The sequence below is a fragment of the Homarus americanus genome, unplaced genomic scaffold (assembly GCF_018991925.1).
Source record: "Homarus americanus isolate GMGI-L3 unplaced genomic scaffold, GMGI_Hamer_2.0 scaffold24523, whole genome shotgun sequence".
Taxonomy (NCBI): Eukaryota; Metazoa; Arthropoda; class Malacostraca; order Decapoda; family Nephropidae; genus Homarus; species Homarus americanus.
This window is the reverse complement of record NW_024744357.1, coordinates 6,040,000-6,067,018: the sequence shown is the minus strand read 5'-3', so window position 1 is coordinate 6,067,018 and position 27,019 is coordinate 6,040,000. Positions and strand designations below refer to the sequence as shown.

Below are 27,019 nucleotides of genomic sequence, written 5' to 3'. Positions count from 1 at the left end.
CTGGGGTGTTTGTACAGGCAGTGTTTTGGTCGCTGGGAGTGTTTGTACAGGCAGTGTTTTGGTCGCTGGGAGTGTTTGTACGGGTAGTGTTTTGGTCGCTAGGTGTTTGACGGGCAGTGTTTTGGTCGCTGGGAGTGATCGCTTGTTAACTACAGATCGCGGGAGTGTCAAACGCCTTTAATGAATAACTCTATATCAGTCTATGGCCATTGGACGACGCATTTCATCTCTCCCTCACTCAAATACCTACACCCCCGACACTCCCACCCACCTACACCCCGACACTCACCCACCCACACCACACACCTCCACCTACACCCACACACACCCCTCCCACCACACCCCGACACTCACCCACCTACACCCCCGACACTCACCCACCTACACCCACACACCCTCCCACCTACACCCCGACACTCACCCACCTACACCCCACACACCCTCCCACCTACACCCCGACACTCACCCACCTACACCCCACACCCTCCACCTACACCCCACACACCCACCCACCTACACCCCGACACTCACCACCTACACCCACACACCCTCCCACCTACACCCCACACCCTCCCACCCTACACCCCGACACTCACCCACCTACACCCACACCCCTCCCTACCCCCGACACTCACCCACCTACACCCCACACACCCCTCCCTACACCCCCCACCCACCCATTATCTCACCCACTTACTAACACACCAATATTATTTTACATAAACAACTCACATTCACCCCCTTTATGTAGATGGATTAACTCAGTTAATCCCTTCATGGATTAAAGGGGAGGATTAACTTGCTATAATCCCCACTTAAGATAACTCAAGGATTAAAATCAATGTCATTTCTTAAGATAATTGTTTCTGGGATTAATATATTTGTGTATTTTTGTCCGTGTCTTAGTCAGTGTGTAAATCTCCGTCTGTTTTTCTCCTTATTCAATTTTTCAATTTCAACTGTTTATTCCTTGATAGAGAGCGGGATCCTAGTGTTGTCACTAGGTACCCTCTTACAATGACACCAAGCAGCTGGCAAGTGTGACAAGTATATACAGTATAAATATTATGAAGGGCTTACTAAAGCCTAAGGAAGGAAGGATATTCCTTTAACACATAATCAATGTTATTTACATAATATCTGGCCAGTATGGGGAGGATCATCGTGTCTCCGTCAGGGGGTCGTGGAGTGGTGGTCCAGCAGGCGTTGTGTGGGGACATCTTAGGAGGTAGTGGATAAGGGTGCGGCTGTCGGGTCTTCTGCATAATGCACAAGAGCGTTGCTCGGGGAACATTCTCCTTATTTTTGTCTGTCTGTTTTAAGACTCAACCACCAGTAATATAACAAACACAACCATTCATAACCAACCTGTACTCTAGACACTACATAACTCACTAACCCATTCACCACCCATTATCACAACCACCATTCATTCATAAATCACCGAGAAGGAGGCACAAGAAAAAAAACCCAATTATTTCTCAAGTTATATCTCGTACGAAAAGTGATTTGTTCCTCCGTTAAAGAATTCAATAATAATAATCTTGAAGAGGAGTGGTGACGACGCAGCATTTTATAGTTCATCAATAAATAACTTTCTACGGTACGTCACTCTGGGGTTTTTATTTACATGCGGTACGATATGTTGGGCTGTGTCGGGGGGGGTCGTCGTGGCGCCACTCGACAAACCAAATTCCATTCATAAAACCAGACGTACGATATATTAATGGGTTAATTTATGTTTTGGTAAATTGTTTTAAATTGACGATATTATATTTAAGGTTATATAATGCGATAATCATTCATACCAACATTAAACCAGATCATTAAACCACTATTTATATAAGTATCAAACGGTAATATTAGCCAAATGATCCCAATCAGGTCAAGGATTGGTCAATAACTATCATGATCGTACTTGTTCCGCCCATAGACGTAACAAATTGACCAATCAGGGCGCCAGGTAAGGTTATCAGAAGGTGGGGGAGTGGAGGGGGTAAGGAAGTGCCAGCTACTGATTGGCTGATAATGATGATGGATCACCCAGGCCACGCCCATAACCAGCTGACAGTCAGACGTACATAACAATAAATCAACGTACATAACACACTACCACACGTACAAACATTGACTTAACCAGAGACAAAATGACTAGTATAATAATATTTTAAACGGTTGTTATATTTACGTCTTAAAGAGGGAGTTTATTCAAGTTTTGTCTAAATATATTCCTCTCTCTCTCTCTCTCTCTCTCTCTCTCTCTCTCTCTCTCTCTCTCTCTCTCTCTCTCTCTCTCTCCTTCATATCTGCTGCTCCAAGTCTCTGTCTGTCTGTATGTATGTATGTCTGTGTGTACACCTGGTGGTACACATGAACAGGTGGTTATTAATCAAGGCGGCACATGTCACAGGTGTCAGGCGCACATCTGTGTCTAGGGACAGATGTCTTACTGGAGGAGAATAAGAGAAAAGGACCGATAATTATTCTCTCTCTCTCAGTAACACCGCCCCCCCCACTAATTTTATTACTATTATGAAATATTCGATAACGAGATTATTACTCATGGTGTGTGTGTGTGTGTGTGTGTGTGTGGGGGTGTGTGTGTGTGTGTGTGGTAGGGGGTGTGTGGTAGGGTGTGTGTGTGTGTGTGTGTGTGTGTGTGTGTGTGTGTGTGTGTGTGTGTGTGTGTGTGGTAGGTGTGTGTGTGTGTGTGGTAGGGGTGTGTGTGTGTGTGTGGTGGGTGTGTGTGTGTGTGTGTGTGGTGGGGTGTGTGTGTGTGTGGTGGGGTGTGTGTGTGTGGTGGGGTGTGTGTGTGTGGTGGGGTGGTGTGTGTGTGTGTGTGTGGTAGGGGTGTGTGTGTGTGTGTGTGGTGGGGGTGTGTGTGTGTGTGGTGGGGGTGTGTGTGTGTGTGGTGGGGAGATGTGTGTGTGTGTGTGTGTGTGGTGGGGGTGTGTGCGTGTGTGTGTGTGTGGGGTGTGTGTGTGTGGTGGGGGTGTGTGTGTGTGTGTGGTAGGGGTGTGTGTGTGTGTGTGGTGGGGGTGTGTGTGTGTGGGGTGTGTGTGTGTGTGTGGTGGGGTGTGTGTGTGGTGTGTGTGTGTGTGGGTGGGTGTGTGTGTGTGTGGTGGGGGTGTGTGTGTGTGTGTGTGGGGTGTGTGTGTGTGTGTGTGTGGTGGGGGTGTGTGTGTGTGTGTGGGGGTGTGTGTGTGTGTGTGTGGTGGGGGTGTGTGTGTGTGTGGTGGGGGTGTGTGTGTGTGTGGTGGGGGTGTGTGTGTGTGTGGTGGGGGTGTGTGTGGTGGGGTGTGTGTGTGTGGTGGGGTGTGTGTGTGTGTGGTGGGGGTGTGTGTGTGTGTGGTGGGTTGTGTGTGTGTGTGGTGGGGTGTGTGTGTGGGGTGTGTGTGTGTGGGGGTGTGTGTGTGTGTGGTGGGGTGTGTGTGTGGTGGGGTGTGTGTGTGTGTGGTGGGGGTGTGTGGTGGGGTGTGTGTGGTGGGGTGTGTGTGGTGGGGTGTGTGTGTGTGTGGTGGGGTGTGTGTGTGTGTGTGTGTGTGGTGGGGTGTGTGTGGTTCCGTATACACACACATCTGAAACTATCTCAATAACAATATGCTCAGGTAGTAAATTGGCCGCCAGCAACACACCTGGTGACACCTGGCGTCAACACCACCACCTCACCTACCACCCCCACCACCTAAACATCAAAGACATGCAGCTTGACTCTCCGCCGGTGGTAACAGGCTGGGAGACATGCCCCTCCCACTACACATGTCTCAACACCTGATCTCAACCCTTTGATCTCTCCGACGGAACTTGGCAGACACCTCCACCCCTCCACAAACCGGACAGAAGGTCGAGACTCCCTCACTCTCCACCTTAATGAATTTATGGTATAGAAAACTGCCAGAACTTCCAACCCTCCCTCCTTCCCTCCACCTCCTCCGTCCTTCCCTCCCTCCCTCCTTCCTTCCTTCTTTCATCCATCTTCTACCCCATCCACTTCACCTCCCCCTTCCCTCCCTCCCTCGTTCCCTCCCTCCACCTCCTCTTTCCCCCCTCCCTCACTCCACCCGTTCCCTCCTCCCCACCCCTTTGAGGTTGAAGGCGTCATGTTGGGGGGTCAACGTGGGAGGTAGTGTATGTAGGGGGGGAGGCAGGGAGGAAGGAGGAGGAAGGAGGAGGAGGCATTGTTTGCTGAGGACAGATGGAATGAGCGAATGAGCTCAAACTACAGTTCATTTCAACATAGTGACAGTGCAAGGGTAGTGTTTACTGGGAGTGAATACACTGGTCTATTACAAGTTATTGATAATTTTTACAATGGTTGGGACTGGGCTGTTCTCTTAGCGATCAGTTCGTGCACGTATGGGCTGGATGCGGTTGTGGTGTCGAACAGCAATTCTCGGACTAGGGATCTCAGGTGGTAGTGGGCCGGTGTCGAGGATGGTGTAGAAGCTTCTTACCAAATTGCAGATGGGGTCGTGGTGATGGTCGGTAGAAGTCAGGCAGATGGTCTGTGTTGACCTTCTTGATATGTGGAGTAGGAAGGGAGATAATAATCTTGCATGCCCTCTTTTGCACTTTTCTGGTGTTTTACGTTGTGGCATTTAGGAGAAGACCAGGTAGGGAGGCATAGGTGAGCTTGGGAGTATGAATGTTGTGTAAACACTGGGGAGCTCGGGTGCAGGAACTCCAGGGACTTGAGTCAGCGGAGGAGGTGGAGACGGAAACTGGAGGATTTGACCTTCACTGACGTGTGGTTTCAATTTAGTTTGTTGTCTATGGTGACGCCGAGGGCTTCGTGGAATCTACAGCCTGGGTGTGTTCGGACCTAAGTAATGGAAGGAGGTGGGACAATGTCGGAGGAGAGGTTGATCATAACCACATGGTCTTGGTATGGTTGATGGTGACATGGTTGTTGGTGGCCCAGTTTTGGAGACTGTTCAATAAATCCTGAAGGGCGGTATAGTTGGGAGCAGAATTGTGTGTGTGTGTGTGTGTGTGTGTGTGTGTGTGTGTGTGTGTGTGTGTGTGGGGTCATGAGAGGTGGTGTGGATACAGTACACTGATAACAATGTAACAGACCTAAACCATCATTAATTATTACAAGGAAACAACATAAGTAACCCTGTACTCTGATCCCTTCCGCAGGTGGGTCGACTGGAGGTGCCCCGCTCATTACATAATGTGAACAATTATCATAAATAAATCAATAAAATCAAAAGCTCTTATAAGCCACCAGACAGGAAACTTTTGTGGAATTTCGTTCATTAAGGACAAAAGTCACGACCCCAACAAGTGTTTAATGGTGACTTATCAGGTTATTATTGGTCAAATTTTGAAAAGTTCCACATTATTTTTTTTAAATATTTACTTCTGAGTGGAGGGAGGAGGAGGAGGAGGAGGAGGAGGAAAAGAAGACGAAAGGAAGAGGAGAAGAGGATGGAAGAAGGAAGAGGAGGAGGAAAGGAGATGGAAGAAAGAGGAGGAGAGTCACAAGCTGATAAGAGTAAAATCAAGGTATACTGTAGGTGTGGCAGAGATGATGATTATGATGATGATTATTATTATTATTATTATTTATTATTATTATTGTCATCACTATTGTTGGCATTATTATTATTATTTGTTATTATTTTTTATTGTTATTACTATTATTAATACTACTACCACCACCACCTCCACCACTAGTACTACCACACACACACACACACACACACACACACACACACACACACACACACACGGCACCAAAATAGCATCACGCCACCTTTGAAGACGTGGAATGATCACTTTAGACTGACATCAATGAGGGAGATGGAAGAGGGAGGAGAAATATGGAAGAGGGAGGAATGTGGGTGTAGACGGTGTGACGGGGAGGAAGAAGTACCATGGTGGACAGCAGCGGTAGACATCGATGATCAATACACAGGGACTTGATGGCTGACGGGTGAGGGATGCTCGAGGAGGGGGTGGAGGACGAGGAGGGATGAGGACGTGGTCATAATGCGGTCACACTCTGTACCTGTAATCATCAGTTGTACAGGTCTCCTACTACCTCATTCCTTCCTTAATTACTCATAACATCACCAGTATTCCTTCATCTAGATACCACTCTAGATCAGTGTTTATCTTCTATTGCCCATAAATTTCATGTGCTTGGATTCTGTGAGACCAAACTCACTAACGATATTGACCATTTGTATAACATTCCTAATTATAATAGACACTGGGTCAACACGTCACGACCATAATTGGTGTCGCCCTATATGTTGATATCAAGTATAACACTTCTGTAAGATGATTTAAAGGTTCAGGAGGAGTACATAGAGTGTTTTCACTGAATTACGTAACGACACACGAAATATCCTAGTAGGGATAATCTACAGAAGACCCCACACTAATGTAAGGAATTTTCTTGATAAATTTTAGAGCTCATCTCTATCTTAAGTTCAGAGAGGAAAGACTGCTACATCTGGGAGATTTCAACCTTGATCTATTACAGTCAGAAACCGACACCTCAGTATTAGACCTTCTTGCTACCTGTCATTCTAAACTCTTCAACACTATAACCAAACCCACTAGAGTAACTGCCACCTCTGCCACTGAGATAAATCATATCTGAACTAACAACACTCCTAACAACCTTGCAAGTGGAATTATTTATAACAATATCTCAGATCACTTCCCAGTTTTGCCATGTATAAAACAGCCACAAGACCTGAAAGGTCTAGTAGAGTCTCAATTCAATACAGAGACTACTGCACCCGACAACATGCTCCTTTTTAAAACAATCTAATGAATGCTAACTGGGATCTTGTCTATGCCTCCGACAACCCTAACGTGAAGAGCAGTAACTTCTCTTGCATCTTCAATGCCTTTGATAAATGCTTCCCGCTCAAGACTAAGTCAGTGAAACTGTATCCATTCCAAACCCAATATCACAAGCGAAATTAAGATAATGATAAAAACACAAACTCCAAAGGAAATTTGCAAAAAGACCATAACTTTCGGTGATGCTTACCGAAAGTATCAGAAATAGAGTAACACAAGCAGTTAGAAATGCAAGTAACTATTATACAAATAAGCTCCAGTCAACATCATAAATTCTATTCAGAACAGGAACACTCAGCCTTCGGCCCCCACTCAGCTTTTATGATAAATTATTCAGTTATAACGGAACCCTCCCTCATTGCCAACCACTTCAATGAATATTTTACTAACGTTGGCAAAAATCTTTCCAGAGAGCATCCCTGATCACCATGAGGAATGTAAAGCCTGCCTGCAAAACAGACAGCAAAATGAACTATTCTTATCCCCTGTCACAGCAGATGAATTACTGGCAATCATAAAAATGTCCAAAGATGCAGCAGCAGGCGAAGACAATATACCAATGAGCATCATTAAGAAAGTGGCCCACTTATTACTACCTGTTCTCCTACACATTTGTAACTCCTCCTTCACTAGTGGTGTCTTTCCTGATAAACTGAAAATTGCTAAAGTTCACCCGGCATATAAAAAATCTGGGGACAAAGGTCTCTTCAAGAACTACCGCTCCATATCAGTCTCCCAGCCTTGAGTAAGATTTACATATTTACATAGACTTTAGCAAAGCATTTGACAGTACCGCATCAGAGGCTTCTGAGGAAAATTAAGGCTCATGGTATCGAGGGGAAAGTTTTAAATTGGATAAAATCATGGCTCACCGATAGAACGCAGAGGGTCAGCGTAGATGGTGTTAAATCTGAGTGGGGCCGTGTAACCAGTGGGGTTCCCCAGGGGTCAGTACTAGGCCCACTCTTGTTCATAATCTACATAAACGATCTAGATACTGGGATGAGCAGTGACATAAGCAAGTTTGCGGATGACACCAAAATAGGGCGGCAGATTAATTCAGGGCAGGATGCAAATGCATTACAGGAGGATCTAAAGAAACTGCAGGAGTGGTCAGAAAAATGGCAAATGAAATTCAACACCAGCAAGATGATATTGGAAGAACAAATACTGTCCAGCCTTAACATCAACCTAGAGAAGTCGACTTGTGAAAAGAGACCTAGGGTGCTTATAAGCCGGACCTACGGCACAAAACAGTGCGTTAATGTTCGAAATAAGGCAAACAGAGTATTGGGTTTTATATCTAGTAAGTGTAAATAACAAAGAGTGCAGAGGTCTTATTGCAACTATATCTTGCGCTAGTCAGGCCGCACCTCGATTATGCGGTTCAGTTATGGTGCCCTTATTGTAGAATGGATATCAATTCACTGGAGTCGGTGCAGCGAAGAATGACGAAAATGATTCGGGACTTAGAAACCTTCCATATCAAGATAGGTTAAAAGAAACTAAACTTGCATTCTCTAGAAAGACGAAGAGTGTGGGGAGATATGATAGAAGTATTTTAGTGGGTGAATGGAATCAATAAAGGGATATAGATAAAGTTCTTATAATATCCGAGCAGGATAGGACTCGGAGCAACGGATTTAAGTTGGATAAGTTTAGGTTTAGGAGGGAGATAGGAAGGAACTGGTTGTCTTTATTATTACACCTGTCACCTTTGCTTAGAGTTGTATACAATTAGCCCACAGGTGTCAATAGTCCTGCTTTACTCTACGGTTTAGCTCTACGGAAGGCCAGACACACGGACAGACATACAGACGGACACAGAGGGTCGGACTGGGTAACAACCTTTGAGTAAACAAACACAGCGATGAAAGATCACTATATATAGCACTACAGGCTGACCCACACACACACACGTATACGGTATACCCCCACACACACACAGGTATACGGTATACACACACACACACGTATACCCCCACACACACCCCTCTACACACACACACACACACACACACACACTTATACCACCACACCCCTCTACACACCCCCACTATATACACACACACACACACACACGTATACCCACACACACACATACACCCATAAACTCACTAAATCATTAATCTTTCCTCCAAGCACACGTTAGATAACAAACCCCCCCCAGCACTGTTGCCACCACACTAACACACACACCCTCACACATTACACTCACATGATAACTACTGTTGTCCACACATCTTATCTTAAACCTAAAACAACTAATTAAACTTTCAGTGGATTTTAAACAACGTAAATATAAACAAGATGTTGCACCAACGTATGACTGACCATTATGTGGATATGGTAACGTACGACTCACCGATCTGTAGATACTAGCAGAATCGCCTCCCCCTGGGCGGCTCATTCGCTAGGCCATGGTAGGACGCCACCCTCCGGGAAGCTCCACATTATCTCACTGTTCAGTCCCCAAAACTTCTTCTTCCATCAATTGTTCATTAACGGTGTATGTAAGTTCCACCATGTTTTTCACTACAACGGTACAACAAAGTATATTTTTTTAGCATTAAACTGTTATTATTTTATTGTCTAATCATTACTACATATAACATCATCCATCGTCACTATATATAACACCATCCATCATCACTACATATAACACCATCCATTATCACTAAATATAACACCACCCATCATCACTACATATAACATCCATCATCACTACATATAACACCACCCATCATCACTACATATAACACCATCCATCATCACTACATATAACACCACCCATCATCACTACATATAACACCATCCATCATACTTTTCATAACACACCATCCATCATCACCACTACCGCACATCCATCATCACTACATATAACACCACCCATCATCACTACATATAACACCATCCATCATCACTTCATATAACACCATCCGTCGTCACTACATATAACACCACCCATCATCCACTACATATAACACCGTCCATCATCACTACATATAACACCATCCATGATCTTTTCATATAAACACCATCCATCATCACTACATATAACACCATCCATCATCACTACATATAACACCACCCATCATCACTGCATATAACACCATCCATCATCACTACATATAACACCCATCCATCATCACTACATATAACACACCATCCATCATCACTATATAACACCACCCATCATCACTACATATAACACCATCCATCATCACTACATATAAACACCACCCATCATCACTACATATAACACCATCCATCATCACTACATATAACACCACCCATCATCACCATATAACACCACCCATCATCACTACATATAACACCATCCATCATCACTACAGATAACACCATCCATCATCTTACATATAACACCATCCATCATCACTACATAAAACAACATCCATCATCACTACATATAACACCATCCATCATCACTACATATAACATCATCCATCATCACTACATATAACACCATCCATCATCAGTACATATAACACCATCCATCATCACTACATATAACACCAGGGGCGTGTGGTGAGGGGCGTGTGGTGAGGGGCGTGTGGTGAGGGGCGTGTGGTGAGGGGGGTGGTGGGGGTGAGGGAGAGGACAGAAGGGTGAGGTAACCTAACCCCTTTTTTTTTATTGGGCACTCCCCTACAACCTTGTGTAAGGTGAAGCGCAGAAGCGTTTACAGCGCCCAACAGGGAAGCATGCAAAGTTCATGCTTGCCTTTATGTCTCATGAGTTAAGGGCGTAGAAGCCTGTAGAGTCAAGGGCGTAGAAGCCTGAAGAGTCAGTGGTTTATGTCATCAAGTTATTGGAAGCTCCAACAACTTTCCCTGAATACGAATTCGCAACTTTCGACTTACAACAGGTACCTACTGTACTGCTAGGTGAACAGGGACTAATGGGGGCTAGGAAGTATGTCCAAACAACTTCCACTGGCCCGGGAATCGAACCCGTGACATCTCGCTTGCGATGCAAGAACGGTACCGCTTCTACCACCGATCCCTAACTTAACCTAACCTAACCTACCCTGACCTGACCCCCCAATAGCGTTAGGGTTAATAATCTTCAGGTTAAATAAACTGGGGTGGCTATTCTTCAGGTGACTACGATATTACCCAATCCATTCATAACTTAACTTGTTTGCAAGACTGTACAAGTAACTGCGCTTGTCAATGTCAACAAACAAGTGAGGCGGTACAAGGGGAGGCGCCGCCCCCCGACATCCCTCCTTTACCATCCCCACCCCCACACCCCACCCCTACGTACCACGTCGTCCCAACCCACTCCCCTGGCGGTGGCTTAGTCTTCCCGCCAGCCATTAAATCTCGACCACGATCACAGGCCTAAAGTGGCAGGCGGGGGGGAGGGAGGAGGAGGGGCTAAAAACGTCTGCCAGTTTCTAAGCCTTTGAAGATAAATTGAGTAATAGTGACGTCGACAGGAAGGTACAAAGGACTGTGGCCAGGCGGGGGAGGAGAGTTTGGTGGTGGTCCTCGAGTCGGTAAAGTTTATTCTTGTTTCACCTTTGAACACCGCATTATCCCGCCTCTTACTTCGTCTATACATAACACTAACATTACTAACTCTATGAAAACAAAAACGCATCGGGAATCATTAATCCTTATAACCTCAATATGGGAGCAGCAAATTCTGGAGTACACACAGACTGACAGACAGAGACAGACATACACAGACTGACAGACAGAGACAGACATTAAGACAAACAGACACACACAAAGCCCCGGTACCAGCCTATGTATACAAAAGCTAATTTATTGGCGCCGTAACTGAGTAGCAGATCAAAGGCGGTGTGACACTCGCTTCACCTCCAAAATTCCTCTTTGAAGACATCCGACTCTCCCCCCCCCCCTGTGTTTTATGTGAGAAATGAAAGCGGCCCAGTCAAAGGGAGTAGAGAGAAGGAAGGGGGAGAGTAGAGAGGAAGTGGAGAGATGAAGAGAAGGAAAATGAAAAGCAAGGAGAGGAAATGACGAAGAAAAAGCAGATGGTCGACAAATGGAACTCTAGAAGAACATCAAAGCTTACTATCCAGACTGTGAATTAATTGGTGTTTATATTGAGGAGAATTTTATCTTTGGGAGTAGTGGGGGGGGGAGGGGGTAAGGGGAATGGAAGGAGGGGGTAAGGGAAAAAGTAGGGGGAGTTTGTTTACATCTTTCAAGTAGTTTCGTAAAAAGGGTTTAAACGAAGCATCACCCGGGGTTCGCTCAGGTGATTCGACACTGATTCACGACCCCGGACGCGGTTTCGAAACTAGACATTCACTTCAGGATATAAAAAATAAATAAAATAAAAAAGTTGTGATTAAACGTTAAGTAAAATATATAACCCAGCTTTTATTTTCCTTCCTATGTAGTAAATAAGAATAAAATGATGAAAAATACGACACGTTTAGGCGTTTCGCTTAAAGGTGACGCCTTTGAGACAGTGAAGCAGTGAAAGAGAGAGAGGGATAGAGAGACAGACAGACAGACAGACAGACAACGCATAAAAACCGGAGTCAACCGAGCGAAAAGAAAGGAGACGGGGTAAAAAGAGCGAGCGAGAGAGAGGAAGACTGATAAAGCAAGGGGAATCCCGACCAACCAAAAAAAACAGAGAGAGCTGACGATAACAGATACAGAGGAGATATAAATCTCTCTCTCTCTCTCTCTCTCTCTCTTTATATACATCCAAACACACAAACAAACAAACACACACACACAGTTAAGCTCTTATCATCAACAGTCTCTTGTGTCCCTCTAGCCCCCACTAGTTGCTACTGTGGCCAGCTGAGGAGGAGGAGGAAGAGGGAAGGAAGGAAGGAAGGAAGGAAGGAAGGAAGGAAGAGGCAGCATAACACAATAGGTGACCCCTCCCACCCCTAGTGTTGCTAAACTCCGCGACACAGACACGCCCTAGTCTGTCTCAAGGACTTTGACCCTGAGGAACGGCTGGTGGAGGGGGGGGGGAGGAGAGGGGAGAAAAGAAGAGAGGGGAAGGGGTGAGGGGGAACACACACACACACACACACACACACACACACACACACACACACACACACACTACACCATAAAGCAAATGTATTCAAACACCAAATAAACACCGCGAAAACCAAATACCGCCAAAAACACTTCGCCAAATATTAAAAAAAAAACACGCCAAAATTACCTCCGTGAGTCAGTTAAGTCAGCGAGTCAAATAAATCCTTCGTCCATAGAGCTGACTTAAACCTGTAGCTGCTGTGTTGTATGTCTTCGAGTCAGTCAGGGTGTATGAGTCAGCCAGTCAGTCAGGGTGTATGAGTCAGTCAGTCAGCATGAGTCAGTTCTCAAAGGTGCCGCTGACGATGTGTGGCTGATGACTCACTCCACAAAGGGCGCCGCCACTCGTTTGGGACCCTCCCCCCCCTCTACCTTCACCTGCTACACATCTGTTCATCCACACCTGCTAGATACCTGCTTAACATCTCACCACCTACTATACACCAGACCTAACTTCATTTAACCTAACCTAACCTCACTTAATCTAACCTAACCTAATCTACACCTGTTACACATCTGTTCACCTACACCTGCTTATCTACATCTGCTAGAGAGAGAGAGAGAGAGAGAGAGAGAGAGAGAGAGAGAGAGAGAGAACTACTATGACCCCACAAGTCGTGACAGGTTAACTAAATAATTAACAGGTAAATCCGAGTACCGTCACACCTGGAAGCATTAATCACCTCTGCTCACCTGTACCGCGTATCTTACCTCTACTGGAACACAATAACTGAAAAATGAATAAATATACCCCAGTTATTCTTATTATTAATAAACTATACGGAAAATAATAATTCTATCCATTATTAATTAAAGAACCACAATAGAGTTTATCATCGTAATTCACTGACAAACAAAAGACGATCGCCGACTTAAATCATCTATACCCCAACACCAGTCGACATAACTCCATGTTACATAAAAGAGAAAACATTTACATAAACCATATATAAGTTCCATTGCGGAGAGTAGATAGTGGTTATTGCGGGGTTATTGTGGTAGATGGGGAGGGGTGGCTAGGGAAGGGGGTGGTAATGGTGATGATAAGAGGTGTGGTAGATGATAGGGTAGTTGATGGTGATAGAAAGTGATGATAGATAGTGATAGTGATTGGTGGAAACATACCCGACACACATTTGGCTACTTAGACGAGTAAATGGGTGTAGAATGGGCGTATATTGCGTAGAATGGGCGTATATTGCGTAGAATAAGCGTATATGGCGTAGAATGGGCATATATGAGAATGGACTGAGCGTATATGAACGTAGAATGGGCGTATATGGGTGTAGAATCGGCGTAAATGGGCGTAGAATCGGCATTTTTGGGCGTAGAATCGGCGTTTTTGGGCGTACAGAAAAGTCATTTTTAGGTAGAGGCGGGCAAGACCACAGTACCGGTTCTCACCCAGACTTGTGGGATACACCAGCAGCTGTGTTCATGATCAACCTATATTACTGCGTCATGACTCACACAGGTATACATACAGAGGAACACACACAGGTGGTAGGTGGTGTGGTGTAGGTGTGGTAGGTGGTGTGATGTAGTTGTGGTAGGTGATGGTGGTGGTTAGTGAGGTAGGTCAAGAGAGTTGGCAGCAAGATAATGGTTAACGACGTGAAGTTGGTAGAGGAGGGAGGGAGGAGGGAGGGAGGAGGGAGGGAGGAAGGAGGGGAGGGAGGAAGGAGGAGGAGGAGGGAGGAAGTAATATATTGTGTGGAAGGAACAGGGGTGGTCAGGAGGGAGGGAGGGAGGGAGGGGAGGGAGGGGAGGAGGCGGTTACACTACTTCTGTAATTATGAACTAAACCCTGACACGATCATCTCCCTCCTCGCACGTGTGTGTGTGTGTGGTGTCTGTCTGTCTGTCTGTCTGGAGCGTCACCATGACATGTCTCCCTTTTTGGTTTTCTGAGTCTACTGCCAAGCCATTCGTCTGTCTGTCTGTCTGGCTCACCACCTGTTCCTGTCTAAATACTAATCATCATATTACCCCTTTCCTGTCAGTTCTGTTGTCTGTCTGTAGTGTCCTATCTAACTGTCTACATGCCTCTGTGTCTGTCTGTCTGTCTGTCTGTCTGTCTGGCTCACCACCTGTTCCTGTCTAAATACTAATCATCATATTACCCCTTTCCTGTCAGTTCTGTTGTCTGTCTGTAGTGTCCTATCTAACTGTCTACATGCCTCTGTGTCTGTCTGTCTGTCTGTCTGTCTGTCTGGCTCACCACCTGTTCCTGTCTAAATACTAATCATCATATTACCCCTTTCCTGTCAGTTCTGTTGTCTGTCTGTAGTGTCCTATCTAACTGTCTACATGCCTCTGTGTCTGTCTGTCTGTCTGCCTACCATTTACTCTCTTAAATCCATCTATGTCTGTCTACATCGCTCCATGGCTGTCAGTTAACTGTCTAAATGGAACAAATACTCGTATTGGGTGTGTGTGTGTGTGTGTGTGTGTGTGTGTGTGTGTGTGTGTGTGTGTGTGTGTGTGTGTGTGTAAAAAGTGTGTCGTCAAAGAAACTAATTATAAGGCATCAACATAATAATAATAATATAACAATAATAATAATAATAATAATAATAATAATAATAATAATAATAAACGGAAAATAAAGATTCATTTCTTTTGGTAGCACACATCTCCTCCCTCCACCCCTCCACCTCTTACCCTCCTCCCCTCTATCAACAAGGTGTATATTCTGAAGGACACTCAGGTGACTTATCCCTTCCTTACCTGAAATTCATAGTAAAACCTGTGACTGGTGAGGGAGAGGGGGGGTAGAAGGGGAGAGGAGGGAGAGAGAGGGGTGGGGAGGGGTAGTCGGCGCTGAAAATAGAGATTCGTTTTACGCAGCACTAACAACTTCCCCCCTTTGATCTTCCCCGACCACACACACACACACACACACACACACACACACACACACACATTCACCTTACACTAATAAATAAATAAATATTACAAATAAATAATAAAATTAATAAACAATAAAACAAATAATTTACCTCGAGGATAATTAACCTGGGTGTCTCCTACCTGGTCAACTCTCCTACCAACACATGCAGTAAGGAAATAATTAGCTATTTGTACTAATTAACGAGGTCCTCATATCACCTGTGCTGAGGTAATTATCCAGGTAACAAACCATACCACCGCTCCCCCCCGACCCCACCCCCAACACGTATACAATGACAAAGGCCGAGAAAACTACTATACCGCTTTAAAGTGCTTCCTGAGAAAATAAAACTCCGCCTGGTGACATCATTTATCACACCAATATTAACTTACCCAGCAGTACCTCTTCATACTATGAGCACCAATCAAATGTTAAAATTACAGGTGGTTCAAAATGAAGCCCTAAGATTCGTCACAGGTGAAAGATACCCCTTCACCAGAACCACAGCCGAGATACATAGAGACCTGAGAATGAAACCCATCAACCAGCAGCTGCTCACCCTGGCCAGCAGAATCTGGCAAAAGATAGAACGATCAGAGCAAGAACTCCTTCAAAGACTCCCACCAGATACCGACAACAACCATACATGGTTCCCAAAAAGTTACCAAATCTCAAAAGGTCCATTACCACCCCCGATCTAAACGGCCAGGCAATAGACAACCTCCCTAGACCAGCATCCGCCAGTAGGGTCGGCGGAATATGAAATAAGGCCCTTAAAACACCCATATATGGGACAGGGTAGGATGTCTAGTGCCTGTACCGACAGACAATAACTAACCCAGGACACAACCCGAACACACTATTAGCTTAGCTAGGCAGTCAGCCCGCCCTCTCTTACCTCCTCCTGAATTTCATCAATTTCCGAACTATAACTTCCTTCCCCCACCTCTAATCTTCCTTCATTCCTCCTTTCCCTACAAAAAAACAAAAAAACAAAGGCGCATTGAGGAAAAAAAAGAGAACATGTGAAACTTGTTCTGCCCTCACGCGCCCCCCACACACACGAGGTTGTTGACTGCATGGGTGGCAGGTAAACACTAAAAAAAATAAATATGTTGAGTTTATGTACGAGACAACAGGAGTCAATAGTGATCATTATGTAACTCATCGACCAACTCCCACAAACATTATTACGATTTATCTATTAAAGCTCTAACACCCCCCCCCCTCCCTCCCTCCCTCCCCCATAGTCAAAATAAACAAAGTGGAACCAAAGACTCCTAAGAGGTGAGTGCTGCAGCCCACTCCGCCACGGCACAACCTTAAGAAATATGGTGCAGCAGTGAAGGAAATAATTAAGGGGAAGGAAGGAAGGAAGGAAAGAAAGAAAGAAAGAAAGAAAGAGATTAAAAGACGTAAATAAAACGTTGGTGAGGATAAAAGTGAGAGAGCAAGGGTGAGGAGGGGTGGAGGGGTGAGGGGAGGGGTGAGGGTGAGGGAGGAAGGGTGAGGTGAGGAGGAAGGGGTGAGGAGGAGGACGGGTGAGGGTGGGGTGAGGGAAGGTGAGGGTGGGGGTGAGGGAAGGGTGAGGGTGGGGTGAGGGAAGGGTGAGGGTGGGGTGAGGAAGAAGGAAGGGTGAGGTGGGGTGGAGGAAGAAGGAAGGGGTGAGGGTGGGGGTGAGGAAGAAGAAGGGTGAGGGTGGGGGTGAGGGAAGGGTGAGGATGATGGGGGGAGACATAAGGAGAGAGGTGAGGAGGAGGGTATGATGAGGGAGGAAAGATGAGGGAGGAGTGAAAGGTGAGGGAGGAGTGTGAATAAAAGAGAGAAGAGAGGAGAGGAAGGAGAGGGTGGAGGGAGAGGGAGAGGGGTGAGAGGGAGGGGAGGGAGGTAGAGCATGAGGCAGCCAGGAGGAAGAGGAGGAGAGGGTGGTAGAGAGGAGGAAGGAGGAGGGAGAGTGATTCATGACCCTGTAACCAAGAGTGACCGAGACTGACACTAGTGAAATAAAATATAAACTCCCCCCTCTCTCTCTCTCTCTCTCTCTTTATTCTCTCTTTATCTTTGTCTCCTGCATTCTCATTTAATTCTCTCTCTCTTATCTACATGATCCCTTTACATAGATGATGGTTGTCAGCTGTCAAGAGTGTCCAGGGAGTTTTGTCCACAACTGCACAACACCAAGTCCCATAAGCTTGTCCAGAGAGACGAGAACAGTACAGTGCAGTAGTTAAAATCATATATTGTTTTACCCTTGTGTGTGTGTGTTAAGATGTTAAGTGTTCTAAAGAGACTTAATACTGATAAACACAATGATAATAATAATAATACCGGAAATAATAATGTAACAAGCAAAACAAGAGACAGTCAACTATAATCCGTCTTACTCGGATTTCTCTGGATTCTCGAACGCTCAGTTTATTTACATTCTATGAAATTTTATCCTCTAGACATAATATAACTTATGTCTGCCAGTAAACCGTGTTGGCTATAATGTTCTCGTGTTATATTATGAGTTAGTTGGGAGATGGAGTTAATAATACACTTGTAATATACTGATTAATAGTGGTAAAAGGTGATATATAACCAATACTTGGACACACACACACACACACACACACACACACACACGCACACGAGATACAACCATTACCCAACCCGGAAAAAAGCTTCTATTTCTATAACACTGAGACCGGGAATTAATATCAACAGACATTGAACGGATGTCAGAAGAACAGAGGAAGGAAGGAATGAAGGCAGGAATGAACGAAGGAAGGAAAGACGGAACAAAGGGAGGAAGGAATGAACTAACGAAGGAAGGAAGGAAGGAATGAACGAAGGAAGGAAAGAAGAAACAAAGGAAGGAAGGAAGGAATGAACGAAGGAAGGCATAAAGGAAGGAAGGAACGAAGGAAGGAATGAACGAAGGAAGGAATGAACGAAGGAAAGAAGGAATGAACGAAGAAAGGAAGGAAGTGGGTGAAGGAATAGGAGGGAAAAAAACGACAAACTCTTATCAAGATTTTGAAGAATTTGTTTATTTCTTCAGTATTTTTTAGCGGTATTTTTTTTATATATTTTTTTTTATTTTTTTACAGATGTCGTCCCACCCTTAAGGGCTTCTCACTTCCCTCTACCTCTCACCCCCCTCTACCTCTCACCCCCCTCTACCTCTCACCCCCCTCTACCTCTCACCCCCCTCTACCTCTCTCTCCCCTCTACCTCTCACCCTCCTCTCCCTCTCTCTTCTAACCTCAGCCATATGCTTCTCTACTATCAAGCTACAACAGTCATTATTAACCCATTTATATCCCTTAAACCCATTAGAATATCTCCTTTATATCTCATTCTGTCATTAAAAATATCAAAACTTTCTCCCCAATATATATAAACTGTGAGGTATCATCAGTGTAGAGTTCGGTAAGCTTCAACCATGTACTTGCTTCCTTCCTTCCCTCCCTCCCTTCATGGCCCTCCCTCCCTCCGCTTCATGGCCCTTCCTTCCCTTCATGGCCCTCCTCCATGGCCCTCTCTCCTCCGCTTCATGGCCCCTCTCCCCTCTTCACATGGCCCTCTCCCTCCGCTCTCCCTCCGGCTTCATGGCCCTCCCCCCCATGGCACACCATCTCGTAGACAGAGTGGCACTTCTTAGGCAGGCTTGGCACTGGCTCCGGTTTAAGGAACCCGACCCAGCCAAAATCATAGTCCATCCCGTCCGCTCGCTGGCTCTCACACAGGCCTAGTGGATGCATCTGTGGGTGAGAGACGGAGGTACACGTGTGAGAGAGAGATTATAACACACACACACAAGTAGACATATGTAAAGTCTCGTTCAAGATTCTTCCAACACTCCTGAAGACAGCTGGCAACTCAAGGCTGTTTGTTGACTATAGTACGTAGTATAATATAATACCAAACAACAAAGCCCAACCATTAATTAAACAACGGGGAACTAAGTAACCAATCACCGATAACATTTTACATTTATTCATAATTTATACTACATACTATAGTAAACAAACTGCCTTGAGTTGCCAGCTGTCTCCAGGAGTGTTGGAAGAATCTTGAACGAGACTGTACATGACGATAGACTAAAGTAACTAATAATAATGATGATGATACAATACTACTAATAAAACAACAATAATAATAATAATACAGTAATAAAAATAATAATAATAATAATAATAATAATAATAATAATAATAATAACAACAACAACAATAATAATAATAATAATAATAATAATAATAATAATAATAATAATAATAATAATAATAATAATAATCATTAGGTAATACACACAGTTTGCTTGCCGTCTGTCTAGTAAGCAGCTAACCTAACCTAACCTAACCTAACCTAACCTAACCTAACCTAACCTCAGACATATCATACACTCGGGTTTATTAATACCAGACGGTTTATTTTTTTATGGTTTAGGTTAAGTTTATTACCGTTTTATATTTAGAAGTCAGATTAATTAATGTATTGTAGGTGAGGGTTGGTGACCACGGCCCACCACTCTCTCTCTCTCTCTCTCTCTCTCTCTCTCTCTCTCAACACCACTCATCACCAAGACAACCTCGTTAACATGCCACTGTGGTAGTTAAAAGCCTCTGCGTGCACCTTAATGACGGTGTTCCTAGAGGTGATAATTGCCTGCCCACGGGAAGGTAGTTGAAACCCTGGTCGTTAGAGGTTTAAGAAGGTAGTTTGGGTAATTAGGTGTCTTGTCTGGATTAGGTTAGGTTAGGTTCTCTCTCTCCTCCCTCTCATTCTCTCCCCCTCTCTCCTCCCTCTCATTCTCCCTCTCTCTCTCCTCCCTCTCATTCTCTCTCCCCCTCCCTCTCATTCTCTCTCCCCCCTCCCTCTCATTCTCTTACCATTCCTGTCTCTCGGAGGGCCATCGGTGCCACGGGACTGGAGAGAGAGAGAGAGAGAGAGAGAGAGAGAGAGAGAGAGAGGCAGTGATAAGGTGGCACCGTGAGCCTGCTAGAGTCATCACGGCTACACTGCCTCCCTCTCTTTCTGCTCGCTCGCTCTCTTTCTCGCTCGCTCTCTTTCATTCTCTCTCTCGCTCTCTCTCTCTCTGCTCTTTTAATTTCTCTTTCTCTCTCGCTCTGCTCTCTCCCTCTCTCGCTCTGCTCTTTGAATCTCTCTCTCTCTCACTGTGCTTTCTTTCATTCTCTCTCACTTTCTCTCCCCTGTATCTACCTACCTACCTACTACCCTACCTCTCCTCCTCCTCCTCTCCCTCATTAACCACCATGGTACCAGGCAGTGTTGTTTATGGGCCACCTATCACCACCACCACTATCACCCTCCAACACCACCACTATCACTCTCCACCACCACCACTATCACCCTCCACCACCACCACTACCTCCACCACCACCACCATCACCTCCAACACCACCACTATCACTCCACCACCACCACTATCACCTCCAACACCACCACTCACCCTCCACCACTATCACCCTCCAACACCACTCTGTCACCCATATTAAACCATTACCACCCATATTAAACCTCTGACACCCATATTAAACCCCTGCCACCCATATTAAAACCATTGCCACCCTATCTAAAAAAAATCTCTCAAATCCTGCCCATTCCAGAGTGGGCGGCCTGGCCAACAGACACGTGGTAAAGGTTCCTCCTCCGGCGCCAACAACATTACGGTGGGCGGCAACGTTTATGGGTGGGCGGGCGGCGTCTGGTCGGCACGCCTGTTCCTCTCCTCCTCATCTTAACCCCCTAGTTTTGTCCCCATCCCACCTCTCCCCCTTCCCCAATTTCTCTCCCCCCTCACCAATACACAGTCACTGCTTCACTGTATACACCTGTGGCACTGTCCTGTCACATCACAAAAGGCACTATCTTGTCACTGTACCACTAGTCACCATAAAGCCACATCATATCACCATAAAGCCACACCATATCACCATAAAGCCACACCATATCACCATAAAGCCACACCATATCACCATAAAGCCACACCATATCACCATAAAGCCACACCATATCACCATAAAGCCACACCATATCACCATAAAGCCTTGTTGACATACACAGGTACACAATGAACCTTACCTATGACGTCATAATTAAGCTTACAGGTAACACTATTAATTCAAAGGGTTAAGTTATCATCAATTAACGGGCAGTACACGCAACACAGGATGATTACAGGGCAGCACACGCAACACAGGATGATTACAGGGCAGTACACGCAACACAGTAGGAAACAGCAACTCCCGCAACACAAGACAAAAAACCTAGAGTGTGTTGTCAAGGTTTGGAGAATCAGTCCATGACAACGGCAACAAAAGCGTGTGTTTTATACCTGATTACGGATACCAGGAGGAGGAGAAGGAGGAAGAGAAGAAGAAGGAAGAGGAGGAGGAGGAAGAAGAGGAGGAGGAGGAAAAAGAGGAGGAGGAAGAGGAGGAAGAAGAGGAAAAAGAGGAGGAGGAGGAAGAAGAGGAGGAAGAAGAGGAGGAGGAGGAGGAAGAGGAAGAGAACTTGGAGAGATACCAGGTAAAACAGACAAGACACCTTCCTGAAGACAGCTCATCCCCTGCCAGTATATCATTACCAACACCTCTCACCACTCCCCTCTCTCGCTGGGATTTCTCTCTCACACTACCAAGGAAGCAGAGGTGTGAGGTGGCCAACTGAGGAGAAATTCATCAGGGTAGAGAAGGTGTGTGTGTGTGTGTGTGTGTGTGTGTGTGTGTGTGTGTGTGTCCTTGAGCAGCCAGCAGGTGAGAATGTACATGAATGAAGCATGGTCTGATGAGGTTACCTGGTCATGACTTGATACCTGGTTTCCTCCCTCCCTACCCACCACACCTCCTCCCTACCTACCACCTCCTCCTCCCTCCTACCTACCACCTTCCTCCCCTCCCTACCTACCACCTCTCCCTCCCTACCTACCACCTTCCCTCCTCCCTACTCACTACACCTTCCCTCCTCCCTTTACTAACCTCCCACCTCCCTTTATTGAATCTCCCACTCCCTGCTAACCTCCCAACCTCCCCTGCTCTGTCTCACTCACACCACACCTGGGGATGACTGTGTGTGTGTGTGTGTACCTGAGGGAAGAGAGGAACACCTGCCATGGGGGGTGAGGAGGAGGAGAGAGGGGAGAGAGGGTTAGATGACGACAGAGATTAACACAAACACACACACACACACACACATCCAGCCTACTCTGTGAAGACTTTGTTTTTGAGTGGGCATTTGCTAGAATCCATCAGTCAATTGATCCACAGCAATTTGGCAATATGAGGACCTCCTCTACATCACACTGCTTAGTTAGTTTTCTGGATTTCCTGCACAAAAACCTGCAGAAACGTAAGACATCACTGGCCGTTGCCCTTGTTGACTTCAGGAAGGCTTTTGACCTTGTTGATCACTGCACTGTTATCAACAAAGCCATTGCACTAGGGCTGCCCACCAACCTGGTCTCATGGCTCACTGATTTCTTGAGTGGACGTCGCCAGGCAGTGAGGTGTCAGGGCTTGGTCTCTACATTCCAACACCTCACCTGCGGTGTTCCCCAGGGGACCAAGATGGGACCACTGTGCTTCCTCATCCTGATCAACGACGCTCTTTCGGACACTCCTCACAGGTGGAAGTACGTGGATGACTGCACTGTGGGGGTTACAGTGGACACCACACCAGACTACTCATCGCTACAAGGCACCCTGGACAGGCTACAGGCATGGACTACGGAGAACAAGGTCACCATCAACCACACCAAAACCGTAGTCACGCACATCAATACCGCCACCACTCCAGTGCAGGCTCCAGCAGTCACAGTGGGTGCCCATCCTCTCCAGTTAGTGCAGTCTGCCAAACTCCTGGGTGTTATCATAGACCACAAACTGGACTGGAAGGCCCATGTAAACAACACAATTAAGGCAGCCCCGTACCGACTCTACATGTTTCGACTACTCAGGTCACTTGGGACACCCACGCCAGAGCTGAGGACCATCTACAACGCCTTTATTCTCCCCAAACAAACGTATGCGTCACCAGCCTGGTCGTCTTCTCTCAACTCCACCCAACAACGTCGGCTAGAGAAGGTACAGAAAAGGGCCTGCAGAATCATGCTCGGCGCACACTACTCCGGCTACATCAACGCTCTCTCCACCCTGGAAATGCCATCCCCTAGTGACCTCCACCACCAAGCACTAGCAAGGTTTGGCAGTGGACTACTGCACCATCCTCGTCATCGCCACCTCCTGCCACCGGCAGTCCCCCACCCACCTCGCGCAGTCCACCACTACAACAAAATTCAGCCCATAAGAGCCAGCACCAATAGATATAAGAACAGCACCATCCCATCTATTGTTAAAATAATAAACAACTCCTGATTTATGTACTGTACAGCCCTGTAAATGTATTCAACGCATATCATTATGTCTAAATCAAATGTAAGTCTGTATATTTTCAGCCACCGACTGCAACTCTATTAATAAACCGTTTATTATTATTAGTAGTATTATTATTATTATTTTACCCACACACACACACCTCCAGTAAACATAAGAGTCAAGAATATTTGCTATTTTTTCTACATAGTGTCCTATTTTCAGCAGCTATTATTCACAGCTATTCCTTCACAGTAACAAGCTTCGTGTCTCTCAGGTGTACTTAATTAGACCACATGTGTTAATTAGTACAGGTATGTTCCTTCCTGAGAGACCGACTCACCTGGATCACTAGAGATATTATTGGTGCATCGGTCAACAGGTAATCAATTAGTGACGTCAAGTAATTAAGTTAGAAATAATTATAATAATAATAATAACGATAATAATTGTAATAATGATAACAACAACAATAATAATAAACAATAATAACAATAACAACAGCGATAATAATAATAATAAACTAAACAAATACGCAATAAATTAACAAAATCTGATATAAATAAAAATCCCATAAAACAGAAGAATAAGGGAGAATAGGGAAGAAGGGAGAAGGGAGAGAGGAGGGAGGGAGAAAGAGGGAGAAGAGAGGGACAAGGGAGGGAGGAGGGAGAAAGGGAGAGGAGAGAGATTCGAACCCGGAGTCGTAACATAATGAACCCGGGGCCGTAATATAATGAACTCGGGGCCGTAATATAATGAACCCGGGGCCGTAATATAATGAACCCGGGGCCGTAATATAATGAACCCGGGGCCGTAATATAATGAACCCGGGGCCGGAATATAATGAACCCGGGGCCCATAACATAATGAACCCGAGGCCGTAATATAATAGACCGGGGCCGTAATATAATGAACCCAGGGCCGGAATATAATGAACTCGGGGCGGAATATAATGAACCGACCATTAAGTAACGAGACGCCACTTACACCGTTACCAACATTCAAAGCAACCTCACAACTCAACTAAATCGCTAAGATAAAGAGTTATTTTCGCTAAATATCACAACACATCAACCGTACTCGCCGATTCCCACTAATATCGTAACATAATATCGCCTTAAATCAGTAAAATCTATCCAATACTCGCCTAAAATCGGGTAAAATCTATCATCCTAGCTATGGTTAAAATTGCTAACATCAACACGAAAGCGCTAGATTCAGCCAATTTGTCCGCTAAGTTGACAACACTGCCAGACGCCGATTACTAATAATGACCAGAGAGAGACAGAGAGAGAGACAGAGAAAAGAGACAGAGAGAGAGTAAAAGCTGACCAGCAAAAGCGTCCAGGGGATCTGAATGCCAAGTATCTCATTGGCTCACGTCTATTTGTGGATGCTTACCATACCAATTGAGGCGTAAACCCCTACTAGTGACCAGCGTGTACTGTACTGTGAGAAAGGGTTGGGTGGGTGGCCAGGGGTTGGCAACACTGGCAGTCTACTAGTTATGACCTACGGCCGCTGTGTACCGTACCTGTGTGGTCCTACTTCCCTACGGCCGCTGTGTACCGTACCTGTGTGGTCCTACTTCCCTACGGCAACTGTGTACCGTACCTGTGTGGTCCTTCCCTACGGCTTTTTTTGGTGTGTGGTTTTTGGTGTGTTGTGTGTGGTTTTTGGTGTGTGTGTGTGTGGTTTTTGCGCTGTGTACCGTACCTGTGTGGTCCCTACTTCCCTACGGTCGCTGTGTGCCATGCCTGTGTGGTCCCTACTTCCTGGTGTGTGTTGTGTTTTTTTTCTACGGCCGCTGTACCGTACCTGTGTGGTCCCTATTCCCTACGGCCGCTGTGTACCGTGCCTGTGTGGTCCTCTTCCCTACGGCACTGTGTACCCATGCCTGTGTGGTCCCTACTTCCCCCGGCCATGTGCCATGCCTGTGTGGTCCTACTTCCCCTACGGCCGCTGTGTGCAGCCACCTGTGTGGTCCCTGCTTCCCTACGGCACTGTGTACCCGTACCTGTGTGGTCCTGCTTCTACGGCCGCTGTGTGCCGTACCTGTGTTCTATATTATTTGTTGCCGTATGTTGCGGGAACAGTTGTCTGTCCGTCTAAGCTCTTTCTCTCTTTGTCTGGCTCTCTCCCTCTCTCTCTCTCTCCGGCTCTCTCTCTCTCTCTCTCTCTCTTTCTGCTCTGTCTGGCTCTCTCTCTCTCTCTCTGTCTGTCTGGCTCTCTTTCTCTCTCTCTGTCTGTCTGTCTCTCTCTCCAGCTCTCTCTCTCTCTCCTCCCTCTCTTTCGTCCCCAGCTCTCTCTCTCTCTCTCGCTCTCTCTCTCTCTCTCTGTCTCTCTCTCTCTCTCTCTCTCTCTCTCTCTCTCTCTCTGTCTCTCTCTCTCTCTCCCTCTCTCTCTCTCTGTCTAGCTCTCTCTCTCTCTCTCTCCGGCTCTCTCTCTCTCTCCCTCTCTCTCTCTGTCTGGCTCTCTCTCTCTCTCTCTCTCTCTCTCTCTCTCCCCTCTCTCTCTCTGTCCTGCTCTCTCTCTCTCTCTCTGTAGCTCTCTCTCTCTCTCTCTCTCTCTCTCTCCCTCTCTCTCTCTCTCTCTCTCTCTCTCTGTCTCTCTCTCTCTCTCTCTCTCTCTCTCTCTCTCTCTCCCCTCTCTCTCTCTCTCTCTCTCTCTCTCTCTCTCCTCTCTGTCTCTCTCTCTCTCTCCAGCTCTCTCTCTCTCCAGCTCTCCCCAACAGGTGATAGTGGTCTAGTATTACAAGGTTAGTAAAGGCATCCACCCTCTCCTATTGTCTCTTCCTCTTCTTCTCTACCTCCTACCACCCCCCTTCCCTTTCTCCCACCCCCTTCTAG

At 45.9% G+C, this 27,019-nt stretch overlaps 1 protein-coding gene across 1 annotated transcript in view; it reads right to left on the bottom strand.

Annotated features, from left to right (window-relative positions):
- The window catches only part of LOC121877766 (E3 ubiquitin-protein ligase ZNRF3-like), a gene marked incomplete in the record, with an annotated part of 96,289 nt that overhangs the window by 28,426 nt on the left and 40,844 nt on the right, over positions 1-27,019 (bottom strand). Inside the window, 1 exon segment of the mRNA XM_042383624.1 lies at positions 19,407-19,535. Within this exon segment, the coding sequence (XP_042239558.1) occupies positions 19,407-19,535 (129 nt within the window).